Source organism: Dendronephthya gigantea, unplaced genomic scaffold, assembly GCF_004324835.1.
Source record: "Dendronephthya gigantea isolate DGI-Jeju-01 unplaced genomic scaffold, DenGig_1.0 000045F, whole genome shotgun sequence".
Taxonomy (NCBI): Eukaryota; Metazoa; Cnidaria; class Anthozoa; order Malacalcyonacea; family Nephtheidae; genus Dendronephthya; species Dendronephthya gigantea.
In genome coordinates, this window is record NW_021163055.1 from 759,464 (window position 1) to 779,871 (window position 20,408).

At 37.3% G+C, this 20,408-nt stretch overlaps 2 protein-coding genes across 12 annotated transcripts; one reads left to right on the forward strand and one right to left on the reverse strand.

The window, feature by feature from the left end:
* Nucleotides 1–140: 140 nt before the first annotated feature.
* LOC114527516 (cadherin-23-like) lies at nt 141–17,192 on the reverse strand. 5 transcript variants are annotated; one of them, XM_028549195.1, is made up of 48 exons: nt 16,561–17,192; nt 16,170–16,342; nt 14,392–14,463; nt 14,132–14,307; nt 13,911–13,973; nt 13,681–13,770; nt 13,278–13,388; nt 13,024–13,125; nt 12,812–12,940; nt 12,515–12,593; nt 12,305–12,411; nt 12,013–12,195; nt 11,654–11,785; nt 11,355–11,519; nt 11,113–11,180; nt 10,458–10,695; nt 9,955–10,173; nt 9,529–9,774; nt 9,400–9,447; nt 9,227–9,278; nt 8,861–8,991; nt 8,645–8,769; nt 8,407–8,494; nt 8,136–8,235; nt 7,940–8,034; nt 7,414–7,554; nt 7,222–7,333; nt 6,347–6,798; nt 5,795–5,975; nt 5,509–5,720; nt 5,077–5,259; nt 4,896–5,003; nt 4,607–4,715; nt 4,436–4,503; nt 4,298–4,351; nt 4,137–4,197; nt 3,944–4,033; nt 3,714–3,760; nt 3,333–3,536; nt 2,940–3,031; nt 2,767–2,853; nt 2,597–2,665; nt 2,421–2,487; nt 2,182–2,341; nt 1,872–1,932; nt 1,731–1,790; nt 1,570–1,597; nt 141–697 (listed from the first exon to the last, which is right to left on the reverse strand). In XM_028549195.1, exons 2-48 carry the CDS (start codon nt 16,228–16,230, stop codon nt 539–541), a joined length of 5,685 nt encoding a protein of 1,894 aa, XP_028404996.1. In that variant the 5' UTR covers nt 16,231–16,342; nt 16,561–17,192; the 3' UTR covers nt 141–538. The 5 variants fall into 5 exon arrangements, with proteins under 5 accessions (XP_028404996.1, XP_028404997.1, XP_028404999.1 ...); XM_028549196.1 differs by having other exon boundaries at nt 16,490–17,192; XM_028549199.1 differs by lacking the exon at nt 16,561–17,192 and adding an exon at nt 1,012–1,211 and having other exon boundaries at nt 609–697; nt 1,570–1,594; nt 16,170–16,462.
* Nucleotides 17,193–17,777: 585 nt separating this feature from the next.
* Nucleotides 17,778–20,374, forward strand: LOC114527483 (lens fiber major intrinsic protein-like). Of its 7 annotated transcripts, XM_028549148.1 has the most exons (6): nt 17,778–18,147; nt 18,256–18,313; nt 18,542–18,857; nt 18,961–19,199; nt 19,345–19,425; nt 19,567–20,374. In XM_028549148.1, exons 3-6 carry the CDS (start codon nt 18,569–18,571, stop codon nt 19,855–19,857), a joined length of 900 nt encoding a protein of 299 aa, XP_028404949.1. In that variant the 5' UTR covers nt 17,778–18,147; nt 18,256–18,313; nt 18,542–18,568; the 3' UTR covers nt 19,858–20,374. The 7 variants fall into 7 exon arrangements, with proteins under 7 accessions (XP_028404949.1, XP_028404944.1, XP_028404943.1 ...); XM_028549143.1 differs by having other exon boundaries at nt 17,778–18,313; nt 18,527–18,857; XM_028549142.1 differs by having other exon boundaries at nt 17,778–18,313.
* The last annotated feature ends 34 nt before the right edge of the window (nt 20,375–20,408 follow it).

Here is a 20,408-nt window from a genome sequence, read left to right on the forward strand (position 1 = left end):
ATAATTATCAATTATTGGACGAGGTCGAGCAAAATATCGTGATTTGTCGGTGGCGAGCAGATCAATTATTTGCCGATGCCGAAGGCAGAGGCAAATAATTGATCTGCGAGCCACCGACAAATCACGATATTTTGCGAGAACCGAGTTCAATAATTGTTTTATCATTCACCACTCAATTTTCAATTCATTCACCACTCAATTTTCAATTTTGAGTTCGTTTTATCGGACAGTTCGGCAAAGCGAGTCGCCATTGTTTATAAAATTGACATTAATGCGCATGCTCAGAGTATTATTTGCAGCTGAGTGTTATTTGCACGCAGTTAACTGCAGGTAAATTAACCAATCAAAATTGAGAATACTATAAAGTGAATGATAATAAAATTTGTCGGACCATTTTTGTACGGTTATTTTTGTTCGATTGAAAAAATACTACAAGGTGGATAGCGCCTTCCACCCTTTGTACAACCGGCTTGAAACAACTATATTGTAGTATTCTAGCTAGTAATCAGAATGGATTCTGAGACATTATTATAATGATTCAAATATCTGTAACTTCATCCTTATCGTCTTCTGGCATGGTGAGATTTAGGATACCATTAGGATGGTAGGCTGCACCATTGTACGACGATTCATAGAAAGTGCCTGGCATCACGCGAGCATCCGGGGTTCCATCACGAAACATATCCATTGAAACTTCCTAGAATAATAGAATGTAATTTACGTTGAGACAGGCTTTCAATGAAATGCATATATGAAAAACAAAAATTGGCTACATTATTTTTTTTGGGGGGGAGGGAGTTACTTCTGCCTTTGTTTGATCTTTACTGGACCTCAAGGAGGAACGGTTTAAAACTAAAAGAGCTATGCAGTATATAAATAGAGTTAAAATTGCAAAAATCATTGTTTTAATATAAAGTTAAAGTTTAACAACTTTAAGGTATATTATTTGTCTAATATTATGTTGTTATATTGTCTAATGTTATAAGTTGTTATATTTTTAATGTTACTTACTTTAGGAATAAATGTATGTTAGCATAATTTAGGATTGTTTATTGTTAGAAAACATTGTCGCTCGCCGTAGAGTTACCAGACGCGTTTAAATCAGCAGACTTGGTAGGTTTAATATTATTATGTATTGGATTAGTTATGCCGTTAGTCGGTAGGTTTGGTTTGTCTGTTTCATCTTCTTCTTCTATTTCTTGGATTACTGTCTAAATGTTCAGCATATAAAACATTTTTATCTAAAGAACACGTTTATAACGAACTAGTTTAGTTAAAAGCTGTTTGATCAACTACATTTATTAGCGATTAAAAGATAGAATTCATCATTCCAAGTTGTCTGGCGTTAGACAAAATGAAATACATGCAACTGTGCCAGTGGACAAAATATGCATGCTTTGAAAAATATCGAGCTTTGTGTTATTAGAATTATATCCTAAAGCAATAATTTTTTGATAACACATTACAAACAGTCTTTTAAAGCCACGTTTAAATGATAAAAAGGTTAACTCACTCAACATTTGTTTTTATCACGAGTATATTTATTTTACGTTTAGATAACTCGCTTACCTGGGCTTCGTAAATTTTAGCACTGCTGCTGTTAAAAAATATAAACAAACAACTGGGTTAGTTAACACCGGACACCATGCACAATAGGTCGCTTTCCAAAGAGACGGGTTCTGTACATGAAAGGACAATTCTTGAATCATAATCTCCGAGATCACACTTACCTATTTTTATCATCTTCGCTCCTCCAGTTGTCATAAGGGTCCATCCAAACTGGATTTGATCTATAAAATGATTTAAGTATATTCCGTCAAAACTTAGCCGTTTCAAAATAACACAAAAACATTTCTTCATTAAATACCTACCCTTCGAACACGTGTAGATTTGTACCGGGTGTTGCAACGCCATAGGTTTGATCTTGAGAACCTGTTAAGACATGATATTGAGTGTCTTCACCTCAGGGTGATAAGCGAATTTCAACATAAAATCATTGTCGTATAGCTAGGTCAGAAAGGTGACTCTTCAACAACAATAGATAACTTGTTTTGACACCTCAGGATTTATGTGTTGTTTTTAAATGCGTTTGGCGTATTATGAAAGCATCATGTTTGACCGTGGCCATAGTCTGGTATACTATAGTCAGATTTGAAAACAAGGATTTCCTGAAAATCTTACCAATCGCTTTGGCTGCTCGTAATTTCCTGTTGTGACTTCGTCTCATGAGACAAATGACACACAAGAAACATAATAATATAATAAACAAAATCACAGCTAGGACAATAGCGGCTGCTAAGATGGCGTCAAATCCTTCGCCTTCGCTATCCGGCTTTTTAGGCTAAAAAATATAGAAAATATATTTCAATCACTGCACAGGCAATGCTGTTTACCATAAACTCTTAACCAAAGATATTTACCTCAACTGCATTCACTTTGTATTTTTGGAACAGAGCGATGAGCTTGCCATAATTCGTATCGATCAGGCTATGTAGAAACAAGAAATATATAAAAATCATCAGTATACATTTGGTTATAAGGTTGATTTTAACATCCTCAACCGTCCAGCATTACCAGTACTGCATGCAAGACCTACTTTATAGCCGTATCTTTGCTGACAACCTTGTTCGTTTTAGGATCTACCGCGTGCATGAAGATATCCGTCCTAAAATAGATTTAAAGTTGTTGTTAAACGATGAAATGAGAGAAAAGCTTTTGTTACCTCAAATGAGTTATGAAATTGTATCCGAGTATAAGGAGAGTTACTTCGACAAGTCGTATCTTCCATTGCTCTGAAGGTGATATTGAATGCTGTCGACATTAAACTCTAACCCCGTTGCTTCGTCGAGTGCTCTATAAGAGATAGAAAACAACAGATGAAGACTTGGGCCTTTTTGAGAAGATAACTGGAAACAGCAACAAAGTGAGCTGATACTCACTTCTTTATCTCATCTATATTGTCTCGAACGAACTTAGTATCGTTTATACCCAATGTTAGGCGAACCCTTTGATCATCAACTAACACGAATATCTAGATAGAATTTTGATACAGAAATTAGATCAGTGAAAAATTATAATTTTATCAGTTCTAAACTGTTCTTCCTAGAGATCCAGTAAGGATCATTTCTTATTGATCCAGTGTTACTACAGAAGGAAACCTAAACTAAACTAACTTTATTTATACTGGATAGCTCTATCAGTTCTAAACTGTTCTTCCTAGAGGTCCAGTAAGGATCATCTCTTATTGATCCAGTGTTACTACAGGAGGAAACCTAAACTAAACTAACTTACTGAGAGCATATTTGCGTTAGAAAAAGATCTTTCGATTTTACCGTAACGTTAGTCTTTGCGACGGTCTTGGAATCTTCACAGGAATATACAAACGAGTATTTCTTTCCAACGCCGCTCGCAAAATATTGTTGCTGTCCGGCAAGAATCCATCCAGTTTCCGGCTCAACCGTTAATAGTTCCGCTGGTTGGAGGTCGACAGCTTTGTAAATTAGTTTGCTATTGTTACCAGCGTCTTTGTCGATGCACTGAAATGGAATGAATGGTTCCAACTATTATTTCAGTAAGGAAAGCTTATGAGAAGAAGGGAACTTAAAGAAGAGGATATGAGAGGGATATATTTGAGTAAGAGGGGATACAGAGGGACATTCCAGTAAACCCTAACCCAATGAATACACTTTAGCTCGTTCATTAAATCTGCTCACCGTGATTTGTGTAATTCTGCTGTTGTACTCTGCGTTCTCTGAGACGCCTGAGAAAACACGGAATGGCATGATAAATTGGAACAATTAAGTTGGTGTAAGAAATGAATAAAAGAAAGCATACATGCATACATACATATTTTTTTATTTGATAAAGCAGGTTAAACAATCGGTGGCAGCCAAGGCTGATGGGGACCTGAATAGCATATATGTTGTGTGTTATACATTTTTACCTGCTTTATAAAAGTTCTCTTTAAAATATGGCTCGTTGTCGTTGGTGTCAGAAATAGTTATCGTCACCAGTTGTATATTATTTTCCACCACTAAGAGATTAAAGAGATTAACTGATGTAGCGATGAAAAATCTTAGCATGACGAATTTTTAATCAATTATAATCGTGGTCTCATGCAAGCAGAAGTGCAATACCTGAACGTTTTCGACGACTGCCTTCCGGGGGCTTCAGAGTTGCGATATACTCCGGCGTTTGCTGTAGTATAAAATAATAAATAACTTTATAATAAATACTAATAAATCGTTTGTCTAATCTTTGTTGGACTTAAAGTGAACCAAAATGTCATTAAACTTGCCTTGGAATTAAAGACAGCCACGTAAATATAGTAAGTACTGTTTCTCTCACGATCCTAAGAATGGTTTGAAGATCATAGATTAGAATCACATCACATCGTAACCTGATAACTTTCGTTTTATGCACAGAAGACACTCACCAGAACTTTCTTTGTTGTAACTTCCCCGGACTCTTCATCGAGTGCAAACACATCTGCACCAGTTCCTCCTAAAGAGAGCACAAATATTTTGTAAGTTTGAACTGATATAGAGCTAACCAAATAGAAATATCCGGTATAAATAGACTCAAAGGTTGAGTTAGATGTACTAACCAATGATATAGTAGTAAAACAAAGCAGACGCATCGGCATCTGAGGCCTTGATGCTGCCAACTTTTGACCCAGAATTCTCGTTTTCCAACACACTCAAGCTCACGCTTTTCTATACAATAAGGAAAATTTTATTTAAATAGTGATTGCTTTAATATTCAGTTCATAATTAACCTAGGCTGTATGCGCGCTTGAATGGATCAACAAGAGATGGGCCTGGTGGACAATTGATAAAGTTATCCCAGTAAACTGTAAACATACTATTAGCTTATATAGATATTCGTTGGCATACCTCAGGGAAAAAAGGAAGATTGTCGTTGGTGTCCTGGACATTTATCGTGATCACCTTGATGTTAGATTGCAAACTCGGAACACCGTTGTCATAAGCTTGGATACCAATCTAAATACGTTGATTATGAAGCTTTGATTCAGTTTGGATTTCGTGTTTCCAAATGAGTCACCCTCGTTGTTACCTTATATTGTTGGACAGATTCGTGGTTAAGTCCTTTGACTATGAACAGTTCTCCTGTTTGATTATTGATATCAAAAACACCGTCACTATTTCCGCTGACGATCCTGTAACCAATCTTGGCGTTCTTTCCCAAGTCTGCGTCTGTTGCATTGAACTTGGCAACAACAGTTCCGTTGGTTGCATTCTAAAAAGCAATATTGTCCAGTATAAATAAAGTTAGTTTAGTTTAGGTTTCCTCCTGTAGTAACACTGGATCAATAAGAGATGATCCTTACTGGACCTCTAGGAAGAGCAGTTTAGAATCGATAGAGCTATCCAGTATAAATAAAGTTAGTTTAGTTTAGGTTTCCTCCTGTAGTAACACTGGATCAATAAGAGACGATCCTTACTGGACCTTAATGCTATTAACCAGGTTGATTTCAGTTTAAGCTACCTCCATAATCTCAAATATCGTACGATCAACGATGAGAACAGGATTCTCATCGTTCGTGTCAGAGACGTCTATTTTCACGGTTGCATTGCTCGATAAACTCGGTGTTCCATGATCCTTTGCAGATACAACCAAGGAGTGAGTATGCACACTTTCTCGATCCAGTCTCTTTGCAACAGTCATAACACCCGTTGTCTCATTGATGGCGAAGACTCCTGGAAATACAACATTCAACCATCATTAGGAACAGTTTAGAAGTCCGTAGTTCCTTACATATGTTTTACCATACCTTCATCATTTCCAGCTACAATGGAGTATGATATATCACTATTCTTTCCTATGTCTTTATCGTCTGCTGTGACCGTAAGGATTTCCTCATTCAACTCGAAGCTTTCTGGGATTTTCTTGCTGTAACTGCTTTCTCGAAACACAGGAGCATAGTCGTTGTAGTCATCAACTTGGATAGTTAACTACGGAAAATATTTTCATTTCATTAGATCTCTTGTGGCAAATGATGCTGAATGTAATATGGTTAGTTTAGTTTACTGGACCTCAAGGAAGAACAGTTTAGAACTGATAGAGTTATCCAGTATAAATAAAGTTAGTTTAGTTTAGGTTTCCTCCTGTAGTAACACTGGTTCGATAAGAAATGATCCTTACTGGACCTCTAGGAAGAACAGTTTAGAACTGATAGAGCTATCCAGTATAAATAAAGGTTAGTTTAGTTTAGGTTTCCTCCTTTAGTAAGTAACACTGGATCAATAAGAGGTGATCCTTACTGGATCTCCCAAGAAAGAACAATCGGGAAATTATTGAGCTGCTTTTGCAATCATTCTTATACCTCTGTCGCTGTCCGTTGAACTGTGTCATTCTTAAATTTGTTCAACGTTCTCGCCTCGATAGTCAACTCGTATTCATCCTTAGTTTCCCGATCCAGGTTAGTTGTATTTGCGACGTTCACGATCCCACTCTCGTACCCAATCCCGAAAACTCCATCATCATTACCACTGGTAATGACGTAATAGATTTTCCGATGCGCCGTCTCAAAATCGATGTCAGTTGCATTCACTTGAATGATGGTATCATTAGGTACTGCGTTTTCGTTCACTCTTGCTGACCAAGACTTCTGTGTGAAGACGGGCGGGTTATCATCGGTGTCTGATATAGTGATATACAGTGTAACATTGCTACTTTGCTTTGGAAATCCGTTATCCCAGGCCGTCACGGTTATTGTGAACGTGTGGTGCTTCTCAAAGTCCAGGGATATTGCAGTTTTCACCTCTCCAGAAATTGCTAGAAAAATATATGCGTATTTCTTTACTGAAGAGTTCTCTCAAACTCTACCAATGACTGTACCTATGACGAGCCAATCAACAGGCAATCAATGGCCAACCAATCAATAACAAGCTAATCGATGACAAACCAACCAATGACGAACTAAACCGTTACCAACCAACCGATGACCAACTAACAAATGACCAACCACCTGACCAACCTAATGATACAACGATCAGCCCACCAATGATCAGCTCACCAGTGACCAACTACCAAATGACCTACCAATGACCAGCCAACCAATAAATGACTAACAATGACCAACCAATGACCAATCAACTAAGGAACATCCAACCAGTAACCAAGCTACCAATGACCAGCCTACCATTGACCAACAAATCGACGAGCAATCAATCAAGCTGAACAAATCAGTCAACTTACATCCAACAGAAAACACAGCATTTCCATTTTCCAAATTTCCTTGCTGTTGCATTTGGTAACTGACTTGACCAGCGGGCCCCTCATCCGCATCAGTGGCTGTGACGGTGTAAACCTATATTTAAGATAGGTTCTGGTAAATATCCCTCCCCCGAGTTCTTGGGAAGAAATTTAGTTCGACCACAACCGACTCACCGATGTTCCTTTTGCAGTGTCTTCGGCAACAGTGATGTTGTACGCTGCGTTTTTAAAAACGGGTTGTTCGTCGTTTTCATCCAAAACTGTTATGGTTATATTAGTTGTTCCCTCTAGCGATGGATTGCCATGGTCCTTTGCCTGGAAAGATATAAAATTTTCAGTTCTAAACTGTTCTTCCTAGGGGTTCAAGGATCATCTCTTATTCGTCCAGTAAGGATCATCTCTTATTGACCCAGTGTTACTACAGGAAGAAACCTAAACTAAACTAACTTTATTTCTACTGGATAGCTCTATCAGTTCTAAACTATTCTTCCTAGAGGTCCAGTAAGGATCATCTCTCATTGATCCAGTATTACTACAGGAGGATACCTAAGCTAAACTAACTTTGTTTATACTAGATAGCTCTATCAGTTCTAAACTGTTCTTCCTAGAGGTCAAGTAAGGATGAATCCTGTGTTTCTACAATTCAGAGCTGTCCTTCCCAGAAGTAAAGTCATTGTGATTTTCCGTTAGGCCGGCTAACCTTAACTGTCAAAAAATATGCAGAAACATTCTCCCGATCCAATTCTTTTGTCGTTGAAATCTCTCCGGTCTCATTGTTAATCGTGAACGCGGAACCTGAGGGTAGAAGCAGAACGACTCTGTTTATCAACTTCGTCACCAATATATAGTTCAACCTTTTTTCACACAACTGACTCAAGCTCTTCAAATATACATACCAAGATTTCCATGTGAGAAGGAATATGTTATCTTTTTGTTTTCTTCGCTATCCCTATCATTTGCACTCAGTCTGACAATGGATGTACCAGCTTTTCGATTCTAAAATTTTTAATTTTTAATAATAAAAACTGCAGACACTCAAAGCACGAAACAGCAGTTGTATATGGTCTGGCTATGCTGCCTTTTCTCTCTTGATGTCGTTCAATGCGGAACATGGAATTCGAAGATACTCTCAGCAAAATTATTGTAGTTTATGGAAAGATAACATACCTCAGTTACAGTGAAGCTGTACTCGGGCTGCCCAAATTCTGGACGATTATCGTTAATATCAAGGACTTCAACCACAAGCTGGTATTCTCTGTTAAAATAAACGCATTTTATAAAAAACAAATATACAAAAATATATAAAAATTCGAGTTAGACTTAATTCAAGCACGACAATCACACTGACAACTGAGTAAGAGACAGCTGAGAGATCATTCGTGCGATATTTTAACACTCGACTTACCCAGAGAGGGGAGGTGTGCCTTTGTCGCTCGCCACGATTTTTAGCGAATAAATTCTGACGGTTTCGAAATCCAATTCCTGAGCTACAGTTACCACACCGGTTTGAGGATCCATAGTAAACTTTCCCTGCACGAAATAAGTGTTTGGTAAAAGCTCATTCAAACGATTGCAAGAGTGAGTTGCAGTCAAAAGAGAGCTTGAATCAATGTTTACCAACCTCACTGTTGCCATCAGCAATTGTGTATTCCATTGTCCCATTCAGCCCTAAGTCATTATCGCTGGCACTGTTGTTAGCCACTGTTGTATTTAACGTGGTGGCTCCTTCCTCGATCTTTTTCTTGTCAACAGCTGAAGAATAGGAGTTGTTTGACAAAATAAACTTAGCTAACCGTTTCTTTGCAAACCTACCGATTGACTTTGGTGTAAATGAGTATTTTTTCTTCTTACATCAAAGTGTTACAGAAACGCACAGAAAATAACACTGCGAGAATAATTTCCGGTGTAATTAATATCAAATAGTTCAAAGGACGTTGGATGACAGGAATGTAAATGAAAATGCAAAAAAAAAAAGGAAGACACGTACTTATCTCAAATTTAGGCGAGTTATCGTTTTCATCCAGTATGTTTACAATCACCTATTTTAAAGAGAAAAGACACAGTGAAATTATAAGTGTGAGAGTGTCAATTCCAACCAGTTCTTCCAAACAGTCTTTCCATCAAAACACAAGGTAAAATGTTTGAAGAGGATTTATTTACCATTGCATAAGCAAACATCTTTGGATCGCCACTGTCTGATACAGATACCTGATGGTTATAAGGAAAAATTTTCACATATCATATTTACTTAACATACACAAATGCATGCAGAAGTATAATCAAACCTACATTCAATGTGTAAACCGACTGGGATTCTCTGTCTGGTGAGCTACGCGTCAAGACAAGTCCTTCTGCATTTACTGAAAACATTTTTCTTGTATTTCCAGACACAATTGAATACACAAGCTCTGCATTGGCGCCGGTATCTTTGTCAAATGCATGTAATTGAACGATAGGATAATCAATGTCAGTGTTTTCCAGCAAGGAAACTGTGAACGAAGTTTGGTTGAAATACGGAGGATTGTCGTTTTTATCCTGAACGATAAAGACACAAGATCAGTTGGAAATATTTCATTGTTTGTATCATTGAAACACTTAGGTTACTCTCATGATATCAACTTAAATTGAAGCAGGGTTGTAAAGATAATAGCACACGAGAAAGGCTGCAAAAGTGATGAACGACAAAGGAAAAACTAAGTGAAACATCGCATTTACCTTGATTGTGATTTTGACCACTTTTGTTGTATTAAGAGACGGAGTCCCCTGATCCATCGCCATTACAACCAATGTGAATTCAGATTGTGTTTCAAAATCGAGTGGTCCCGTGTTGGTAATGTTGCCGGTTACTGTATCGATGGTGAAATTTTTCAGAGGATCGCCACCAGTAATAGAGTATTTTATTTCACCGTTTGCACCAATGTCAGCATCTGTTGCCTTAAAGATAGATAAATAATCGCACGATTATAATCGAACAGGGTACAGCTCTATCAGTTCCAAACTGTTCTTCCTAGAGGTCCATTAAGGATCATCTCTTATTGATCCAGTGTTACTACAGGAGGAAACCTAAACTAAACTAACTTTATTTGTACTGGATAGCTCTATCAGTTCTAAACTGTTCTTCCTAGAGGTCCATTAAGGATCATCTCTTATTGATCCAGTGTCACCACAACAGAAAACTTGAAAGCAAATAATAAGGTTCATCTTATTTATCATCTCACCTTAACAACGACAAAAAACCCACCACTCTTGTTTTCGTCAAGTGTGGCAGTGGTCACGCCCGGCGGATCGAATATCGGAACATTATCATTATCATCGGTGATTACAATAATCACGGATACTTCAGTAATCTTGTTTCCACCATCTTTGGCTTCAAGTCTGATGGAGTAACTTTCCTTGGATTCAAAATCTAACTCACTCGCTACAGAAATCGTTCCATTGTTTTTGTCCACGGAAAACCTTGGAAAAAAATATTCAAAAATTGAAGAATGGAACTGTAATGCTGTTATAAATTCTGAGTAATTTGCATTAAAAATAGCTTAGCATTGGTTGTATCATGTCCAGACTTGACCAAGAGATCAGAACAGTCATTTTCGGCTCTAAGGGGCTGTTTACATGAGCTCGGTTACTCGAGATTTAACGAAGCGTGAGGGGACTTTGAAGTATTGAAATAAGTCTTTATGACACCAAACAAGCACATGCTACTGTTGTGGTGATTATACGACTGCCAGGATCATGTTATCTGCTCATTTCAATACCTCAAAATCATCTCACGCTTCGTTGAATCTCGGGTAACCGGGCTCATGTAAACAGCCCCTAAGGTACTTGTTACCATTTCTACCAAGGCTAATTTAACCAAATATTTAAGATTCGTACTTCTCTGCTCCATTTCCTGACAGAGAGTAAGTTATTACTCCGAAAATTCCATCATCTTCATCGTAAGCCTAAAAGACCCGAAACAACATTAAAAACGACAACAAAAATAAAAATAGTGTTGACGGTACATCAGTCACATGAGTGAAGTGTGGTTAGAGCCAGGGAACGAGGTTACCACCGCCATAAACATTTAGTGTCGCCAACTTCAATCTCCTGAAGCCTTCCTTCATACGCCAACCTACCCTAATCCTTCCAAGTTCAGCGCCAATCTTTGCACCTTCTGCCACCGTTAAGTTGTACTGACTTTCATTAAACTTTGGGTCATAATCATTGATGTTGGTGATGTTTACGATAATCGTTTGATTGGCTGAAAATTTCTCAACAGAGTCAGTCTCGGACGCAATTACCTGGAAACAAAAATTGAATGCAAATTCGATTAAGACGTGAATATTAATATCCAAGTTTTAAACAATGTGAATTCGTGATTTGTGTTTAGGTATTTTCCATCAGGACGATTTCGACCTTTGTTTTTAATGCTTACCATGAACGTATATTGTTGCTTCATCTCAAAATCAACTGTTTTATTTAGTTCAATACGACCAATCCTTGGATCGATGCGAAACACATGGTCTGTGTCACCCGATAAAGAGTATTGAAATTTAGCATTCTTAGCCTAAAGACAAATAATATATATTGACCACATTATATACTCATCTGAAACCTGATGGTGAATATAACAGCATAATATGTCAAATTTGTCCCATCAGAATGTAGGATTTGTTACATTCACTTGAGCAAAAATACTAAAAATATTTATTCTGGATATCTTAGGTTATTTTAAAACTGTCAATCCAAGCAGGAAACATTCCTTGATTATCAAGACTCACAAAAAGACCCCACCTCTCTATCTTTATCCTCAGCACCCATTTGAAAGAATATCGTCGTTCCCTTGGGCGTGTCCTCCGGGATGCTGGCTGTGTATGTAAAACCCTCAGTCCGAAATTCTGGTTTGTTGTCATTGAGATCCTGGATTGTGATAAATACTGTCGTGTTCCCTGTCGCATTTCCTGGGATTTCTGTCGCCTAAATTCGAAGAAGAGAAAAGCTTCAACCACAAAATACTTCCCCAATTAGAAGATAAATAGCCTTGCATATTCGCCTTTCTATAGAGAGCAATGCAATGCATCATCACCTCAACCGTCAGTTCAAAGAAATCGATTCCAATGTCTCTGTCGATGATGGAATCGACGTATATTGTTCCAGTAGAATTACCAATCTTGAAATAATGACTGTTGTCACCTGTACGTCAGAAAGTGATTGGTTAGAAATGATTAAGGAAAAGAGATGCAATACACTTCGTCTCATGATATTTAAATGTTTCAAGAGATTGGTATAACTTCACCTTGAACAATTGCATATTTGACAGGTTTATCAATGCCACGATCTCCATCAAAAGCTGTGGTTTTTATGACTTCTGTTCCCTGAAAGATGGTAGCAAAATATCCAGATCAAGATTAGTGAAATATGAGAAATAGCAAGCATGGGTTTTAATTGTATCGATGTATGTGCAACTTGTCATTTGCTGTTCAAAAACAATCGCCATTAGTTGCAGCAGCAGATGATGTTAGACTCTGATTTTAACAGTTCGGTAGCTAGCTTGTTGTCACTCAAACTAAATGAAGAAAACCTCGTTACTCACAACTGCTTCATTTTCATCAATGTCTTTTCGATACGATGATTTTTCAAATTCAGGAGGCTGATCACTTTCATCTTCGACTTTGACAACCAAAGTTGTGGTTGAGTTTAAAGACACGAGCTTTCCATTATCCTGAAATATGAAAGAAATAATAAAAAACAAATTCAAATAGTTTAAAACTATACTGTTTTTAAATCGATGTTCATCGTTATTACCTTCGCTAAAATGTCAAGATTATAACGATTTCTTTTCTCATAATCCAACGTTCTATTTGTCTTTAGTTTTACTTCTCCACTCAGAGCATCGATTTCAAATGGCTGAGAGGAAAGATAATCAATTCATTTTATGTCCTGCATGAACTTTTTACGTTCAATGGTTCGCCGGGCCGCCGGCCATATCTGAGATCTTTTCCAGGCAGTCAAGACTCAAGGCGCAAACCAAAGTCAAGAAACAAAGGTAACATAAGTACCTCGCAATCAGTTTTTTCACATTCCTCAGTAAAATAATAGTTAACGTATCCATTAATTGAAGTGTCGGCATCGTCTGCTTCAACTTTCCATAAATTATCACTTGCGGTGTTCTGGAAGTTTTAAAAGATTTTCATATAAAACTATGTAGCTATATCAGATGAAATTTATAAACTAAACTGTAATCGTATACTGGATAGCTTTATCAGTTCTAAACTGTTCTTCCTAGAGGTCCAGTAAGAATCATCATCATCTCTTATTGATCCATCGTTACTACGGGAGAAAACGTAAACTAAACTAACTTTATTCATACTGAATTTAGTTCTACATATCAGTGGTCTGTATTATTTTTTAAGGAAAAGTAATCTAAACGAATTAGGTATATTTAAATGGAATCCGTCCTACCTCCTTGATACTGGTGATGTATGGTGTTTTTAGAAAGACGGGACTGTTGTCATTCACGTCACGAACAGACAAACTCATGTGTCTTTTAGACTGCATATATTAAAGCAAAAATGCGCTTGAGAAATCAGTTAAATTTTACAGAACAATTTTACAGTTGAAAACCTCGGCTAGGTCGAAAACCTAACTTGGTTTAACTCCTATAATGGTTTATGTACATATATTTTACAAACCTCTCTCCCAGAATCTGCAAAATAATCTTTAACACTCAACTTAAAAACATAGCTGTCCCGCGCCTAAAAATCAAAGGCCAGTTCAAGTTTGAAAATGTCGGTTAAACAGTTCTAAACGTCTTCTTGAGAGGCTCATGCAGTAGGGATGTATTCCTTATCCTCGTTTGAACTAAAGGTGGTGAACTTACATATACTCAGATCAAAAACTGTGCAATACAAACCTCTCTGTCCAATTCTTTTTTTAACAGTAAATATCGCGTGAGGGGACTGAGCCCAGTGTCATTTTTATTACCATATTGATCGACAATGATAAATAAATCTTGGCCAACTCCATCTAAAAGCATTGTCACCTTCTGACCCTCGTGGTCCACCGCAGTGAGATTGGCAACAAGAGTTCCTAGACATTACAAATGATGATGTGAGTTAGAGCTAGTGAAATCAGCTGACGTTTATTCCAAGAACTATAAATAATCATGCATACCTGCTTTTGCATTTTCGTCAACTGTAAACCCATGAGGAAGGTCTTGAAAACGTGGTATTTGATTTACTTGCCCTTTTGAAATAAAGATGGAAAATATGAACTAAATATCATACAGCGCTCAGGAGGATTATCAAAATAGAATTTCATTTTTCAATGCTTTATCGATTATGTATCTATTGTTATTCATTATGAAACTCGTGAAAAAAAATTTCATAGTTCTACAAATTAACTACATGATTCTCACATAAATTTGAAGCTTATATTTTAAGAGATATCAAGCTGTTTCAACGGAGAAATTGTTTTCTATTTGGCAACTATATACTGAGTATAATTAAAGCCGGAGTCCTTTTTTGTTCTTTCAGACCAACTGGGTTGGTTGTTGAAAGGATTCAGGCCGTCTTTAGTGCTTGTGGTCAAATCAAAATAGCAAAATGATTTGGGTTACTTGTGGAAGCATATATAGCTGTACAGCCTGTACATAAACAGCAGAATTTCAGACAGAGTTTCTCCGACAATTTTTTTACACATATATATAGTCATATTATCAATCAAAATCATATTTAGTGTCGGGAAAGCGTGTACGTTTTCATCTTGCATACAATTTGATTTCAAGAAGGCTACGAATCAAAGCAATACACCTCAAAACAAAATGTTACAGGATCCTAGTGTCGCCGGAAATATAAGTGCATCAGTCAAATTTATTGAGGTGGAATTTCGTTGCCTTTCACATGCAAGATCCAATTTTGTGGGATCTAGTTCACTGCTTCGTGATATGGAACCTATTCTTTCATTGATAAAGCATACAGTTCTGCATTGGCTTTAGTTCTTCGCTTCCCATATACATTGCAAGTCCAAAAACTTTAAAACATCCATCAGAAGTGAATTGAACCTCAACCTCTGGCCTAACCGTGACCGAATTGTTGTTCAGTCACTGCAGCACTATTGATATTTATTACACGACTATATTATATCCACTATAGACACATTTCTTTCAGATAAATTTGTCTCAGATAGGTTTTAGCAAATGTAGTTAATATTTTCGTTAAGCTGAATACTTTGCGTTTGTCAAAGGTTGGGTTGACTTGAGTAATATCAACGAACAGGTTGACTTGAGTAATATCGACGAAAAACCGTCTTGAAGAACGCGAAATCAGTGAAAAGACATGCATGCAGCAAAGTTTAAGCATGTATGCAAATACCATCCAGGTTAATTATTCGTTTCATTGGATTCGCTCCGAAATAATCGTAATAGGACTACAAACACAAGCTTATATCACGAGCAGATTATGGCCAGGAAGGTCTAGTCTCTTCGTTTTAAAGTTTAAGACCTTGTTATAGGACTTTAATACTGTTTTTCTTCTTCATTTGAAATGGTTATACGTGTGAAATTGTTAGCTGTTAGCAGCGAAAATATGAATGCATATATTAGTTCTTTGTTTGTCTTATTAATCGTCTATTACGAAGCAACAACTTCCCCAATATATAGACCGGCAATGAATATAGCTACTCATTTATGTTTGAAAATCAATGTTAAACAATCCGGCAGCAATAAAAGGTGAAGGTTTTTCACTTAAAATTACGCTCCACTTCAGTTGAAGCTAAATATCTCTGTTGCTAAGACTGAAGCGGACGTGATGTCTAATGATGAATACTAAGTTTGCAATGTGGACAAATAGCTATAAGACACCTTAGTTGCCTTGACGTAGCCGATATAATTTGCAACATTTCACTTGATGAAGATTTGAAGATCTTCATTATATAGCTACTGGTAAACATACCTGTGGTAAATTGAAACAACGATATTAGAGGAAGGACAAGCATCGCAGTTGATCCAGCCATCTTTCGATAACTTTCACTTAAAATGATAGCCGCGTCAACAGACAAGTGAAAGTTCTGTACAAGTGTACTTGAACACGTTGAATTCAATAAATTTTCTGTACCAAAGATCTCTCTACAAAATAGATTCAGTCGCCATTCTTACGTTATGTTGTCAGAGACAATAATAAGTGTGGTTTTGGAAAGTTATTATCGTAAAATTTATTCATTATCCCACAATAGCATGCAAGCCCTGTTGTCAAAATAATGCAGGTATACTAACCTCAATTTCGCTCAAGTATTCAACATAAATGAGACGTCAGTAAAATATGGCTTGTACAGTATTTCACTTACCAGAAAGACAACAAGTTCTTCGGGAAAAACAAAGGCTTATATATTCCCCAATAAATTTCCACCGCTTGTTCAAGTCGAATTGAAAAGCTCAGCGGGAATTCTTTTCAAAAATACTTTCATGCATATATAATTGAATATTATTAGTTTCCAGCACACAGTTGTTGCAAGACAGAACTGTGGTTTCAGCACGAATTGAGCTGACGAAGAAATGCTGTAAGACAAGCGTTGAAAGACCGAAGGTTGTTTGATCAAGCTTATGGATCATTTATCTTCTTGCTTTCAAAAAAATGTCGATTATTGAGTTTAGGGTATTAATTTGACAGCAATGTCTGAATAGTTTGGAGGGACCCCATGGGAAAAGGACTGAAATTTTGTTGTAAAAATTGTCAATATTCTTCTTGGTAAAACAAAATAACAAAATATCCAATCGAAGTAAGATAATATCGTTCTTTAAATATTATTTTGCCAAATACGAAAACAATACTAAATTGGTGTGAATAATTTTTGAATAATGTAGATGCATGCCTTTGAGGAAATGAGCTCAGACTGTGAAAACAAATAATACAAAAATTCAAAAGTACCACAAACAAAAGTAACAAATAATTCATCAGAAACACAGCAAATGTTTTAAGTAAAAATTACTGCAAAGAACAAGCTCTATTGTTGCTTAAATACAGTACGTGGCCATATCTACTTTATCAAATAATAACGCGAAAGTTTAGATAAGAATTATCGCGCTTAATATAGCTCATGTCTGTCAATTTTATTTTTAAAACAATACATTTTTGTTGCCTGCAACAACGAGTTTGAACAAGCACAAGTTTAATTGTTTTTCGTATAAAAAAGTATTCACCGATTACAAATGTTTTTTTCAACCTAAAGATCTCCGTGCTGACAGGTGACATGCACAAAATTAATTATCATTTCAGTGAAATTCTCTCTGACAGAAGTGACTTGTTTAGCTAGACGATTTTGCGATTACATTCATTTCCATATAGCTGAAGAGAACCTCACTATTATTCACATCAACATGTGTTTCTGGACTTCCTATCGCAGAGTACTTATAATCAGGTATCCTAGCAACACGTAATCTGACGCGTACCCCACGGGTTTACCGCGGCAACCCTCCCACGCGGACAGCTGGAAGCTGGGAAAGACGCGCGACTTTTCAAAAGACTGGTATGGACTTCATGAGCTGACTGAGTAATCAATGAGCTGACGAAAGCGCGGTCCTGGAGCCTAATCATATATTATAAATGTGTTTTTGAAATAAACATTACAGCACACGACTCACATCAGCTTCCTGCCAAGGGCACCCGAAACCACCTGTTATTATGCACGAAATTCTAACACACACTCATATATATTGCACTGTCGTAAGCATCGTCAAAATAGCTTTTTAAACGTTCAGACATTTTTGACTGAAAACCTTGTCTTTTAGGGATAGGATTTGATAAAAATTGTGAATCGAAGGTGAAGCAATTACTGACTATAGTTTGGGTATATTTGAAAAAGACGTAGCGCTGGAAATCTGCAATTGAAGAAAGTTGTACAGTAAACACAACAGAAGCTCTGCTGTTTAAGAAGGTAGTTATATCGACATCTTGACTTTGGTTGGCGTGGGTTTTTGCATAGATTATGTCATGCTTGTAGAGTATGGTGACAATGTAAACTACGATTCAGTTCTGTCTTAAGGAAAAACACAAGTTCTGTCAAGTGTTGCGTATTCCCATACTGCTCAGAATATATATAGGTAAATAAATAAATTAATTAAATAATTAATTAATAAAATAGCGGCAAGAGCGTAATCATTTCATGCTCAGTAAATCCTAAATAACACGAATTTTGATTAGGATTGACGTGATCAGGATTAGGTTTCAGATTAGGCTCATAGATAAACTGAAGATAAAAGACTTTTCACCCAAATGGACCTTCTTTTTCAGTCCCATTCTAACTAATTCTTTAGACTAAATCATTTTAGACAATCTTTCAAAAGGAATCTGACGCAATGGCAGTGGAAGTCAAAACGGCTCATTTTTGGCGCGGTAGTTTTGGCGAGTTTCTCGGCACACTAATTTTCGTCTTTGTTTCCTGTGGGGCAACGCTGCCGGTAGGTGGCGCTCTCCCGGTCGGGGATCAAGCCTGGACATTCGGTCTCGCGATGGCGAGCGTCATACAGTGTGTGGGGTATTCTAGCGGAGGGCACATAAACCCGGCTGTGACCGGGGCGTTTGTGTTTACTGGAAAAATCACGTGGTTAAGGGCGTTGGCTTACGTCATAGCCCAAATTTCAGGAGGTGGGGAAAATGTGCAAATGGTTACATTGTAGCAATAGCATTCGATAGCATTGTAAAAAGAATAGAATTCATACCATCATTCCTTTTGACCAATCCTCTCCAGGTATCGCAGGCGCAGCTATCTTGTACGCGGTCACACCTGAAAACATGAGAGGGAAGCTGGGAGCGAACGATCTTCACGGTGACGTAACAGCTGGTCAAGCTGTAGGTGTGGAAGCACTGTTGTCGTTTTTGGTAGTTCTCACTGTATGTTCAGTGACGGATACGGATCGAAAGATGAATGATTACGGATTAGGGCCGTTGGTGGTCGGTTTCGCTTACAGCGCGGCGCACTTCATGGGGGTGAGTTGATGAGCTGGATCATTAGCGAAGATCATCTCTTATTGATCCAGTGTTACTACAGGAGGAAACCTAAACTAACTAACTTTATTTATACTGGATAGCTCTATCTTAAAAAGCTGACAAATATCAATACCTTTTATTTTAGATTCGCTATACGGGATGTTCTGTGAATCCAGCTCGTTCCTTTGGTCCTGCAGTAATCATGAACGAATTTGATCATCAATGGGTAATATTCCGCAACTCTTTCAATATTTTTCACTGTGTTTAGTTGCACTGTTGAGACTGAGGTTAAAATATTTTTAGAAATCAAGCCTTGTTCAAAGTCGATCATAGATATAAAATGAACATGCGCTATATATTGATCTAGATATACTGGACTGGACCGATGCTAGCAGGGATTATAGCTGGTCTCGTTTACGAAACCTTACTTCGAACCAGTGTCGACGCACGTGCGTACCAGCTTTCGCCACGTGTCTGCAACCTCAACTGCTGCAATGTAGCAAACCGGAGTAATGTCAAGGAGGAAGCAATCGCCGGGGGGAACTACCCGACCGGGGGGTTTAGCGCAAGCAAGTACGTGAAACGAGATAACGAATTTGATGACATTCTCAATTTCAGTAACACTGCAAGCTCAGGCGGAGGAATGTACAAAATTTAATGGACTGAAATGAAAAACTGTAAACAAGGACAAATTCAATGGCCTGAGATTCAGACGGAAGATAATCTGAACAAGTGTACCAGCCTGTTCTTTAAAGGGGGGTTACATAGAGCGAGTCGCCAAAAGATTATTTAAACCAACATGTACAGATAATCCAACCGTTCATAGTAGAGTTCGCTGACTGTTTATAGGACACAGGCCCCTATAATGTACGCTGGTACTCCGCGCAATATGCTAATGAAAAAAATGGGGGGTTATAATTTAAAACAGTTTATTAAAGTTAATGTTCCTGGTATTGACTAGTTTTAATTAGTGCACAGGTTTAAATTATATTCCATTAACTGAAATTTTTATACTAATTACAACTCGAGAAAATTTACAGTATCATTTTTACTCCGATAAAATGCCTCGAAAACCTAAATTATAATTTAAATTTTGTACAACATCTCCTTCGATAGAGCCACTGTTACCAGACACAAATTGCAACGTAATTTTCAGCGGAGAATTTGAGCCAAGTTTATGCTGAAGATCTTCGACTCTGTTCTGAATTG

Bases quoted from the DNA above. Each gene is read 5' to 3' on its own strand.
- LOC114527516 (XM_028549195.1), bottom strand. From the start codon at position 16,230: ATGGCTGGATCAACTGCGATGCTTGTCCTTCCTCTAATATCGTTGTTT. The intron at 11,786-12,012 runs GTGGGGTCTTTT...ATTTGTCTTTAG, and splicing joins CTGAGGATAAAGATAGAGAG to GCTAAGAATGCTAAATTTCA. The intron at 7,334-7,413 runs GTGAGTCGGTTG...TCTTAAATATAG, and splicing joins ACACTGCAAAAGGAACATCG to GTTTACACCGTCACAGCCAC.
- LOC114527483 (XM_028549141.1), top strand. From the start codon at position 18,569: ATGGCAGTGGAAGTCAAAACGGCTCATTTTTGGCGCGGTAGTTTTGGC. The intron at 19,200-19,344 runs GTGAGTTGATGA...CTTTTATTTTAG, and splicing joins GCGCGGCGCACTTCATGGGG to ATTCGCTATACGGGATGTTC. The intron at 19,426-19,566 runs GTAATATTCCGC...ATATTGATCTAG, and splicing joins ACGAATTTGATCATCAATGG to ATATACTGGACTGGACCGAT.